The sequence below is a fragment of the Rattus norvegicus genome, chromosome 5 (genome assembly GCF_021556685.1).
Source record: "Rattus norvegicus strain SHRSP/BbbUtx chromosome 5, alternate assembly SHRSP_T2T, whole genome shotgun sequence".
In the NCBI taxonomy this organism is placed as follows: domain Eukaryota; kingdom Metazoa; phylum Chordata; class Mammalia; order Rodentia; family Muridae; genus Rattus; species Rattus norvegicus.
Window position 1 is genome coordinate 123,527,043 of NC_141538.1, and position 12,659 is coordinate 123,539,701.

Genomic DNA, 12,659 nt, shown 5'->3' on the forward strand with positions numbered 1-12,659 from the left:
AATCGTCGGAAATGTCAGTCAGTTCCCCTATAAACTCATCATGTGAAGAGTAATGGAGAATAGTTTTGTGTGGGAAATGGTTTTTAAAAAGAGCATTGACATTTTAAAGACCTAAACATCTTAAATAGAATGACTATTAAATGCAAAAATCAAGTTGCACAGAGACATTTTGGAAACTATATTTGAGCAGTATCCTTAGAGACAGCTAATGAGTGACTCAGATAGACTTGGCTGACTCACAGGCCTTGAGAAAGATATCAGATGCCTGATTCGGTCTGTTTTTCTGGTTGTGCTTTGTACCAAACAAATCCTCCAGCAACAGTGACCAAGTATTTTTTTTTAATAAAAGGTCTCACTCTGTAGTCCAGACTGGCTTTAAATGTTCAGCAATCCCCCTATCTCAGCCTACCAACTGCTGAGATGATAGAGCTAAGTCACCATGCCCAGCCATTTGCTTCTTAAAAGTTCCTATTTCTCAGTACAGCTTTCCCCAAGGTTCTGCTTGTGCAACCACTTGCTGTCATAAAGTGGCACTTGCTGACATAAGAAAGGTCAGCCGCATGTGCACCTGTGGAACATGTAGGAGGTCAGAAGGCTCAACAGGTCCTTGTAGTAAGAATGGAAGCCCAAACTGGGGTCTGTTCGTGAGGATGAAAGAAGGGGAACTTCTTCCATTCTAAAAGATGGGCGGTCAGATTGAGTGGGGGGTGGACACACAGGCTAACCAGACAGCCTGGCCTCTAGGCTGGGAGGTAGAGGCTCACAGTCATCCGAGAATCTGAAACTGCTGCTGAGCGGCACCAGGAATGTACAATGCACACGAGAGCATCAGTAAGACTGATACAGGCCCTATGGCATGCAGCACTGGGTCCCGTCCTCCAGGGATCCATTGTAATCCTGATCACTGACAGAGCAAGCAGTGAACTTCAACCAGAGATGAGGATGCCCGAGTAGCAGCATCGGGTGCATCCAGAAAAAATAGTTACTATCCCAGCCTGGCCATGATGTTAAAGACGAGAGAGGAATGCAGAGTGAGAGATGGGGGCGGGGTGTGCACGGCTCTTCTCGTCTGGCTCATATTCTCTGCACGTTAGGACCCACCCTGGAAATGGCTATTCTAAGTCTGTGACTCCATTTCTTGGCAAAGTCTTGATTGTACTGATGGATGACGGTAATCTAAGAAAAGCCTGTGATCTTTCCCAGGCAGCATCCATCCTCCTGTTACTTATGAGTCTAAGAACCTCCCCTCCCAAGGACTCGAAAACACCTGTTGAACCCTCGATAATGAATCATACTCCCATTTCACAGGCATATGCATATGCTGACGCTACTCTATGCAAAGCTAACAGCTACGTAGCAGCTTTCCTTGTTCTCTTTAGTACTGGGGATTGAACCCCTAGGGCCTGTCTATGCCAGGCAGGCGCTCAACCACTGAGCCATGTCCCTAATACTATAGTCCCTTTTCATTTTTTTTAATCTTTGAGGCAGGATCTCACAAAGTTGCCCAAACTGATCTTAAACTCGCTCTGCAGCAAAGAAGGGGGCCTGGATTTGAAACGTCCCAACCTCAAAGGCTCTGGAGCAGTGTGCACTGTAGACCTCACCAGGACCACTGATTGCTTTCTGATCATTTTCTTGTTTTCCCCACAGGACTGAAAAAACGTACAAGGAAGGCCTTTGGAATACGGAAGAAAGAAAAAGACACTGATTCTACGTATGTACCCTCGGGTTTGACTCTCTGGGCTTCAGTCTAAGCCGCCAACATGGCTGTTATTTAAAGAGCGCCCTAAAGGCTCTTTGGATAGCTCAGGCTCCTTTGTTTGGTTTTCTGTGCTCTCCCCACTCGTGGTCAACTGCCACTGTTCATCATAGATACTTCTTAGATTTGTGCCTTTAAAAGGTAGAGATTTTTTTTGTCACTCGTTCAGTTCTTTTTATCATGTACTTTTTCACTGTCTCATATCTAATCTGTTATTTCCCAGCAGAGGGGCAGGGAATGTGTTTATTACATGTATAGGGATTAAAAACACAAGGGAATAGTTTACACTTCCAGCGCTCTCTGTATGAGAGCCCAAGAGAGTAACATAATACCTGTGTAGGCAGATTCGTCCTAACTCAACCCCTAGACGACACCCCAAAGCTCCTACTTGAGACCCCAGGACTGGGTAGGCAGAACTGGAAAACCAATAGAATGGACAGAAAGCTCAGTATATTTCAGTGCAAGCAGGAAGCCAATGCCAAAACAACTATAGGCTTGCTTTGGTGTAGTAAGTGATGCTACCCAGGAAATTGGACTCCCTGTGTGCCCCACTAGACCCTGGAGAGTGTGAACAGCATCACACATTCACTTGGTTCTTATTTAACTGTATTGAGTGTTCATTCTGAAGCTGGTCCCGACACAAGATTTTACATGCATTTTTGAGTGGAACAAGTAACATCATACATGAAAACCACTGGCCAGGAACATGGAATCTCCCTAGCTCAGCGATAGGAGAGCACCAGCAAGCAGCTACAGCAGGCTATAAGGAGGCGAAAGTGCAGGTCAGGAAGGGCCTGCCGCCCTGAGAGTCCATTCCGTTCCATCAGAATGGAATCCAGCAGAATCCTTCACCCAGCATACATGAAAAAGAGCCATCTAGAAAATCAGAGCTGTGTGTGAAGAGGGGGGACACAATTCATTAGTTTCATCTTCGAGCCTTCCATTTTCACTTTAATTAAATATAAACATTACCATAGGACAGTTAGCACTTTCTTGTGCCTTTCCATCCAAGAATATATAATTCAATCAATAAAGTTTTACACAAATGAAAAAAGTATTTCCTACATCTAAAGGCACCATGTAAAGTACCTCGTGGGCTCCTTCATAGTTAATAAGCATCCACATTTGGCCTGATGCTTCCTGGCAGGAGGACATTGAGTCCAGCCTTCAAAAGGATGAGGGAATGTCTTTCACACAAATGGAATAATGAAAGCAAAAGCAGAGAGGTGGGAAATCTAGTAGGCACCAGGACTGGGCAAGTGAGAGAGTTGTCATATGTCATATAGCTGTGAACTGCTGGTGAATGTGGTCATGGGAGGCAACGATGGAAAGTGGATAGGTGAAACAGGAATGGCCTGCACAAACATCATGACCAACAAGCAAGTTGGGGAGGAAAGGGTTTATTCAGCTTACACTTCCACATTGCTGTTCATCACTAAAGGAAGTCAGAACAGGAACTCGAGTAGGTCAGGAAGTTGGACGCAGGAGTGGATGCAGAGGCCATGGAGGGGTGCTGCTTACTGGCTTGCTCAGCTTGCTTTCTTATAGAACCCAAGACTACCAGCCCAGGGATGGCACCATCTACAGTGCCCACCCCCCTTAATCAATAATTGAGAAAATGCCTTAGAGCTGGATCTCATGGAGGCATTTCTCAAGGGAAGCTCCTGTCTGTGATAACTCCTGCCTGTGTCAATTTTAGTACAGTGAGCTGAGGAAGGGGCATGCATCTTTGGTTGTGGGTCACCTGGAGCCCTGAAATGTTGTAAGTCAAAGATGTGAAGTACTGAGAAAGGAGGTTACCTTTCTGTGTAGACACTAGATGTCAATTAACTCTATTGTTATAGTTTACGCTTCCTCTTTTGGTAAATATTTCTTGTAAATTACGTTTACTGCAGTCCTGAAGTAACCACTTCAGGACTAGATGATTAAGTTAGGAGTATTTTTCTGAGCATCTAAGACTTTATTATAATGCTTCTTGATAAAGTTGACATTTTCTAAATACTAACCACTAAATTACATCCCTTACTCTCTTTTGAATACCTGTCTGCGTTCTTGTCCCAGTTCAGCCAGGAGAGTCTTCAGACCTTGCCAATTATGCAGTCCTTTACTTGGCCTCAGTTTTCTTATCTGAGACAATGAGTTTTCTAAGAGGTGAAATCCACGCCCCCTAGAAGACCACACACTGAGCTGTCGGCCATACCTGCCAACACCTGAAATGTGCCACAGGTTGTGTGGAGCACTATTGGAAGTGTCTCCATAGTGACGGAGTCATGCATCTCTGAAAAGCATCACAGCAGAAGGCAGATGTGCTGCTGTGAAGCCCCCTCTGCTACCACACCAAGGATCTGGGGTGTCTGAAAAGTCTGAAAAGGCTAAAAAGACTTAAAAATCACAGAGACAGAGACATAGAGTTGGAGAGGGAGAGGGAGAGTGAGAAAGGAGGGGGCTAAATGAGCCCCAGGGCAGGCTAGGCTAATTTGCATATAGCCAAAGCACTTCTTTTCCATTGCCAAGTCTATTAAAGTAAGTTATTCCTCATGGCTTTGCCTCAGATGCCCAGTGTCTCTCTGAGGTCTTCTAATGAGGCATTACTTTATAGAATCTCAAGCACCTTTTCTTAACTTCTCATGAGTGCCGAATTACTTACAGGAGAGCAAATTAATAACCTGGTTCCTCTAACAGCCATGGCTAAAGGACACACTGTCTTGGGAAAACTTTTGTTTTCATGAAACCCTGTTCTCTAATTGGATCACGTATCAGTCTTGGAAAAGGAATCATCAACACAAAGGGGTTAGTGGAACGCTCTGGCTGTGTGCTGTCCCTTCAGCTTTAGATAATGCTTATGTTAGCCCGCAATCATTGAGACCTTGTTGGTGTGAACCTTTTTCAGAATTGTTGCAACCAGCAACAGGGTTGCTAGGCAACCGGCTAGGGTAGCAGCCAGTAACAACTTCAACTGATTGAACCTCCTCAGAGAGAATGGGGTAAAAACCAGAGCTTCCTGATTTGATCATCGTTAGAGTGGCTGATAGGGAGAGGAAGGGAGGGAGAGCCTGTGCTAAGTGGCAGAATATGTGGCTGCACTGCTATCCTTCATTTTCACATAATTCAATAAAGTCAGCAATAATACCTCACTTCTAAAGATGAGACATTAGTGCCAGGAGGGGTTAGCAACTTGCACAAGGCCGTGATGTAAGCAAGGCTGAGAACAGAACCCTGCTCTAGAAAAGAGGGGAAAGATCTGTAACCCAGACAGACCATTAAGGAGAAATGGCAACAGTTATGAGAAACCAACATTTAAAATTAGAGGCCACACAAACATGATGAATGACAAGGTTTAAAATAGAATTTATTCAATATAAAGCATCTCATTAAAAAAGAGAAAAAATGTATTAAAATGAAATACAGGTCTAAGGCTTGGTTGGTTCTCTTATAGAATGCAGTATAAATTTGGCATTGTGTAGAAAATGGTGAATTAAAAGCTGCCTCTGTGTGGCCTGGTGAAAGAGAAAGAACAGAAGAGTGTCAGAAGCACACAGAGGGAGTGATAGGGCAGCTGGTAAGTGTGAGAAGAGAAGAAAAGCAGTGCATAGAAAATCAAGAGCCAATGAGATCTACAGAATCCTCCAACCAGAAGCAGCCTGAAGCAGCCGCCAACCAGCACCCACACTTGCAGAACCACTTTGAGTCACCAGTGGGAGCTTAAAGTTGCAGTCCTCCACAAGCACACAGGAGGTTGTCCTGAAGAATGTGTGGAAGGCCCAGAGGACCAACAGCCTGGGAAACCGCTGCACCACGCCCAGTCCTGCCCAACTGACAAATGTATTTTCAGGCATTATGGGAAGAGGCCAGGATCCCCAAGGGAAGAGAATGCCAGCAGCGGAGGTAATCACAAGCCTGCCAGGGCCCTCCTCAACACTAAATGCCTAAATGGAAGGTAGGCTCCCCAAGTACACCAGAAAGAGGTGGAATTAGATGGCTTGCAGTCTCTCATTAGGACATTCCAACAGAAAGACGTGTCCAGCACAGAAGCCCCCTCGCAAGGCAGCACATCCAACTTGTCTGAATCACTGAGAACAGCGCCTCACTGTCCACCTACAGCTACAAGGAAAAACTACCATAGGAATGGGGGCGGGAGGGGACAGCATTTTATCCTGCCTAAGAAAAGAACAAGCTAGTGGTATAATAAGTATATTTCCTATTTCATCTTTTTCTGTTATTTTAATTCACACTTTTGCATCTCTATTATATAGTTCCTTTGGGTCTGAATCTTGCCTGGACAACCTTCTCTGTCTCTTTTCCTTTCCTGAGCCTCTTCCTTAGTTTTTTCTCTATTAGTTCTCACACTTCTAACCCACATACTCTCTCAGGCCTCACATAATGCCCTACACATCTCTCCTCCTCCTCCTCTTCTTCTTCCTCCTCTTCCTCGTCCTCTTCTTTCCTTTTTTGGGGGGAGGTGGGGTGGTTGGTTTGTTTGTCTGTCTTTCGAGACAAGGCTTTTCTTTTCTGTAGCTTTGGCTGTCCTAGAACTCGCTCTGTAGACCTGGCCTCAAACTCACAGAGATCCACCTGCCTCTACTCCTGAGGGCTGGCATTAAAGGCGTGTATCACCACCACTCAGCCCCTTTTACTTAACTATTAATTCTTGCAGCTCTAAAACTTTGTAAACTATATATTTTTTAAGGTATCCTAGTGTTCTTGTCTCTGAACCTTATTGGGGACACAAATTTTTGTTTGTTTAATTTCATTTTTTGTTAGTTTGTTTTGATTTTACTCTGTCTATATACCAAGATTACTATAAATCACCATGTTTGTATAGGTAGTTTGCTTCCCCTCAAAATTGTAACAAATCCAAGCAGTAACCATTAGGTCAGAAGACTCCCATAAACTATTACATCAAACAAAAAAGTGAAAAGGGACAAATTAAAACCTGGAGTTCACAAAGATACCAGTAAATGTAAAAGAAAGAAAGAAAGAAAGAAAGAAAGAAAGAAAGAAAGAAAGAAAGAAAGAAAAAGAAAAGAAAAGAAAAAAGCAAGGAAACAAATCACATGGGAAATCAAGCCAGACTCTTGCTGTTAAACATAGCGGCCTCATCCAGTAGATAAATGAGGAAAGAAAATCAGCTTAGGACCTACGTGAGAAAGCTAACCAAGGTGATGATGCTGAGTGGTATGGAAAAAAAAATGTCAGAAACATGGAGGGATTCAGATCTTGAAGAAAAAAGAAAACCAAAAGGAAATCTTAGAAATAAGACTCATCAACAAACGAAGATGCGCAGAAGAAAGCTTGCCACGTCTGGAGGGTGAGGTCAGGCATACGTGAAGGAAAGCAAATGAATGAATCTGTGGGGTTATAGCAGAAAATTCCACAAGTCTAGAGAAGTGGACACCTGTACAAGAGGAATGTAGACTACCAAGATGTGAACAGAGAAGCAACTTTGCAGAATGTATCTTGTCAAAGTGTCCGAAATACAGAGAGAGAGAGAGAGAGAGAGAGAGAGAGAGAGAGAGAGAGAGAGAGAGAGAATGTGCACACACACCGAAAGTTGTAAAGAAGGAAAAAAAACTCACTAATCCATAAAGGCAAACACAACAAACACCAGATCTCTCATCATTTAAAAACCAGGAAAACATGAAATATGCTTCAAGCCCAAAAGTAAGTAACTGCCGAAGAATCTGCTGAGTTTAACAGAGCAGTCTTTTAAAACTGATGGAGAACTTAGGATATTTCAAAACAAGCACCATTAAGGCAATTCATGGCAACCACACCAGCACTGAAGGAAAAGCTCATAGGACTGTGATACAGAGGGTGAGAAAAATCATCTCAACCACAGGAGCACAGGAAATAATAATAATAATAATAATAATAATAATAATAATAATAATAATAATAATATAGAAATAGAGGGAAGAGGAGATCCACTGTGACCACATAGCAGCCCCTCATCCTAACAGGGGACGAAGAAAAGAACATCTAATATCCAACAAACCAGAAAAATAGCCAACAGCATGACAAATTTCTAGACATTGCTCTGTAAGGACTTTAATGTAATGGCATCAACTTAGCTGACCAGGGATGGAAAGATGGCTCAGCAGTTAGGATCACCGGCTGTTTTTCCAGAGGATCTGGAAAACACCCACATGGAGATTCACGACCATCTATAACTCCAGTTCTAAGGTTTCAATAACTTCATCTGGTTTCCACAGGCACCAGGTATGCAGAAGGTGCATAAACATACAGGCAACCAAAACGCCCATACTCATGAAATAAAAATAAATCAATCTTTCGAAACGAAGTTCAACATTCTAGTTCTTGCTAATAGTGTAACATTTTAAGTTCCTGACAGTGAACTAAAACCACGTTCTCATGTAACAGTGACATGTTGCAATTTATTACTGACATTGCAACAACTGCCATGGCCAAGACAATTTACAGGACACTTTACTTGAGCTTATGATTCCAAAGAATTAGTGTGCGTGATGGCAAAACAAAGGTAGCAGGAGTAGGACCGTAATCTGAGGATTTATATCTTGAAGCAAAAGCAGGAAACAGAGAGGGCACTAGGAATGGTATAAACCTCAAAGCCCCACCCTCGGTGACGTATTTCCTCCAGCAAGACCACGCCTCCTGAGCCTACCCCCACAGTTCTGATAAGTATTCAACCTGAAACTATGGGGAGGCCTGTCATTCAAACCACTACACCTTCCCTCACTTAGCCAGTTCAGTTTCCGGTTGTAACAAGAAAAGTAATTTGCTTTCACTGTACTATGCATAGTGTGGCTGGAAGTGGGTAGTTTGTGTTCCCAGTGAAGAACGTCAATGGATAAGAAAAGAAAGTAAAAGTGTTTAGCTTCTGTCAGGAACTAGTATTTGTTCACTCTTTGTGATAGCAGATTAGATCATGAGTTCAAGGTGGCAGAACTTAGAAATGGCACGGTCCGAACCTCCTCCTCAGGCATCGCAGCAGGTCACCACCACAAAGCCGCCACGCTAGGATTCAGCAGCAGAGGGCGCCACTTAGCACAATCCCAACCTCCATCTCCCGTCCTATATTTGAAAGGGATGTGATTACAGAAATACGGAAGAAGGTAGATTCTCAAACTGGTTGAAAACTACCACGAAAGCTTTAACTTCATAAAAGACAATTCCTAATCACTCACAAGGGAAAGCTAAAGGAGTACACACCTGCCTGTGTACATGCTTTATGATAGATCTAAGTGAAGCCAGCAAGAATGAGCCAAGGGGAATAGGAGCGCTCGCTCAGCAGCTAAGAACCAGTCCCTTGCAGACAACCCAGTTCGGTTCCCGGCACTAATGTAGGTGTCTCACAACTATCTGTAACTCCAGCTCCAGGGGATCTGACACACTCTCTGGCCTCTATAGGCACTCACACGTGCACGTGCCTACACAGTCATACACATATACACATAATTTAAAATAAAATAAAACTTTTTAGAAAGAACAGATCGGACTTATGAGTTATGTGGAGCAAGCTCCATCACTGCTGATGTGTGCCTTTGGGCTTCAGTTCCTTTGTAGAATGTCATCTCTGCCCGACACACGTGTGTCTTCCTCACTCAACTGATTGTTTCCTTAGTGAGGTTTACTGCAGCCGGAACTCACAGAGGATGAAGATGATGGCTTAAGGTTCTTTAGTCCCTGCAGCAAGAGTGATTATTTTTCATAATTGTTCTCAATTTCCTTTCTCTTACAGAGGCTCGCCAGATCGAGATGGAATGGTAAGTATTTAAATGACCATTTTTAGTGAGCTTGCACCTCGATATCTGCTATGCTTAAATTCCCCCAAGGCTAGCTTCTCTCTCTCTGCCTCCTCCTTTTCTTCTTCTCTTTCTCCTTTCTTCTTCTCCTCTTCCTTCTTTTCAGAAGCGCAACTATTTTAATCCTCTCTAGCAAATGTGCATGAGATATAAATGTGGTGTTTGTCAAGTTAGAGTTTATATATTGTACTCACCTAAAACCCAGCCCCAGAGCAAACAAGCAAACTAGCCATGGAAATGGCACAAAAAAAAAAAAAAGGCTGTTTGTACAGGGGGCTGTTCCCATCTCCAGTTCAGTGAATTAAGGCTCATTATGTGAGAATGTTCTTCTCCAGTGCCACCACAGCCATAAAGGAGCAGCTTCCCAATAAAACTGAAGGAAACTTTTCCCTTGAGTAGCTGGGCTGCAAATACATTTTCGATATTAAATTCAGAACTAGGGAACGGTCTTAAAACTACTTATGCCTGAATTTTACAGCCAGAAGGAAGAGAAAAAATGTATCCACTAGGCTTCAATTTAACAGAAAGTGACTCCTAGCTGACTGCCAGATTTCTTGGTTTTTTTAAAGAGGTCTGGGATATGCCAGCTTAGACCAATCCCTGTCAGACTTATGGGAGTCTGCACTAGCTCCCAAAACCCAAAATGACTTCCTTCCCATCTAATCAGATGCCTATTCAGAGAGTTCAAAAGAACAGCTGTTCCTCAGGGGAAATGGACACACATTAAGCTCCCTGGGCCAGAATAAGAACTAAAATAAACCCGGTGGTTAAAATATATATTTTTTAAACTTCTCTTTACGATATTCTACCTAATGGGGTGCTAATTGAAGCCATAGCAGGAGTTTTTCTCCTGCTTTTGATTTAAGGGTTTTCAGCTTTGGGGTGCCTTTTGGATTCATGTGATTCTTGCTATGAAATGTTTTTTTAAGTGAAGAGAATGAAATTGATCAGACTTTGGGTACCTCTATAATCAAGGCTCTATTCAGCAGGGGAAAAAAAAGGCCCAGAAGACTCAGCTCCTCCTCACCTCTTGCTTCTGGCTCAGAGCCCTCTCCTTAACCCTGTCTCAGGTACTCTCTGCTTCTGTGTCTTCTCTCTGCTTCCGGCTTGGTCCTCTCCCTGAGTCCTCTGTCCTCCCGTCTATGCCTCTGCCAGGCTGTCACCTCCTCTACCCTCGTTGGATTGCTATTCCTGGCTTCTCTCACTCTCCCACTCTCTCAGTCTTGTCTCCCCTGCCTCGGCCACACCCCTGCTCATTGTCTCTGAGGTCTCATTGATACCTCACTAGTCTCTGCTCTTCTAAGGAGCCCCAGTTTAAATATCCGCTGGGATATGTACCATAGCACCTGGTATCGAAGATGCCCATGAACACGTGTTGCAGGCATGGGCACAATGCTATCCTGATCTCTAAGTTCTCCTTCCACCATCCCAAGTCCTGTAAAAATCACTTATTAGCAGTTGTGTCCTCTCTGTTATTAGTTAGAAATGCCATAAATATAAATGCTCACAAGAAGGAATTACTTAATCTTAATTTTTTTCAGAAATAAAACAAACCTATTCTAGAAAAGGCCACCTTCAGAAAAAATGCATTTTCTCTGAAAAAGGAGGTTCACCTTCATGGATAATTAGAAATTATAATTTAGCGATAAACTCTACTGGAAAATGTTCAAAGTTCTCCCAAACACTTGACCACCAAATTCGGAGGCCCAGTGTTGTGGGCTAGAGTGAATATATCTGTCACTAATCTGTAGACATCTCAGCCTGAACGTCTTCTAAACTCAAAACGATTTTTTTAAGATCTTGAATCTGTGGACTGAAACCACTTTGACTTGATTGAAACGGCCTCCAGACCCGCTGATTGTTTTTTCAAGGTCCGAAGTGGGTGTACTGTCTACAAGCTACAGATGTGCTGAGCTTGTAAACAAACTGGGAACCAACGATCCTGTGCTGAAGCCTCAATATGGCCGTACTTAGATTCCGTTTCTCAGACTCCGACGGAGCCCATCACTGATGAGGCTGCATGGCAGGGCTGCGTGGTGTGAAGGTGGGTGTGTCTTGCTGCTCACTGGCTGAGTGTATACCCATCCATCATTGGCAGAGCTGTTTGTCACAACGTCTAGACCTCAGGCAGCTGTGTGTGACAACACATGCTAACCCAGAGACAAACTCTAATCGCTGCAGAGTAACTGCGCCTTTCCCTAAGCGGTTCTAATTCTCCACACTACACTGGGGTACCAGGGTCAGCGTCCCTGGCTCTGAGATCTGTTCTGCTTGTCACTTAACATGCAGGCAGGAAAGGGCAGAGTTGTGGAGTTGCCCTCTGTGAGCCCTGTTGCTCTTTGTTGACCTTTTGAAAGGCTTTGATGGGGAAAAGACAGGAGCTAGGCTTGACACTCAGAGATTAGAAATCCAATCAGAAATTGCCCAGTTCCTTTCCGTATTGTCTTGGTGTCTATTCTCTATCTGTGGACTAAGTGCCATCTGAATGAGGATCCAAATGGCCCCTGGTGCCCCAGCCCATCTCCCTCCTTTCCCACTTCCTCTCTTGGCTTAGCCAGACTGGCCTGCTGAATAGAGCCTCATTATGGGCCCCAAAGTCCGCTCTTTGCTTGTAGAACCCTGCCACAATTGGTAGGCTGAACAATTTGGTCTAGAGGTTGTCTCTACTGTGATATGTTTGCTGACTCCATGTGATTCTTTATATGTGCGTCTTGAAGAACAAACAGATCCTTTAACAACTTTTTTCTACATGAAAACAATCAATTCCAGCAGCCCAGCCCACACGAACCACCCTACCATAGCAAAGCAGAGTGTGCCCGTGAAGGAGGGAAGAAAGCTTCGGTAAGGACACAGATTTCAGTTTAAAATTTCCAGGGGGCTCTAGAAACAGTGAGGGAAATCCCCACCTCAACTCTGGAAAGCACAGTATCCCTATTCAGTAAACAAGGTAACTCCAAAGTACTTCTGGACAGTCCAGATCCAGGATTTAAGTCAACCACACAAACGCCATAAGCTGATGTCTGAAGTTCTGTTAAAGAATAACCAAGCCTAAAGGCTTGTGTTGTTTTTTGTCTCAGGCAAAGGACAAGGATTTAAACTTCCCAGGTTTTTAAAAG

The 12,659-nt window shown here is 43.7% G+C and overlaps 1 protein-coding gene across 50 annotated transcripts in view; it reads left to right on the top strand.

Moving 5' to 3' along the window:
• The window catches only part of Sgip1 (SH3GL interacting endocytic adaptor 1), a 197,938-nt gene that overhangs the window by 88,243 nt on the left and 97,036 nt on the right, over nt 1–12,659 (top strand). For 18 of the 50 annotated variants that reach the window (XM_087549073.1, XM_087549078.1, XM_087549093.1 and 15 more), the window contains 3 exons: nt 1,651–1,714; nt 9,480–9,504; nt 12,313–12,384. In XM_087549073.1, coding sequence (XP_087405199.1) covers nt 1,651–1,714; nt 9,480–9,504; nt 12,313–12,384 — 161 coding nt within the window. 50 annotated transcript variants of the gene reach the window in all.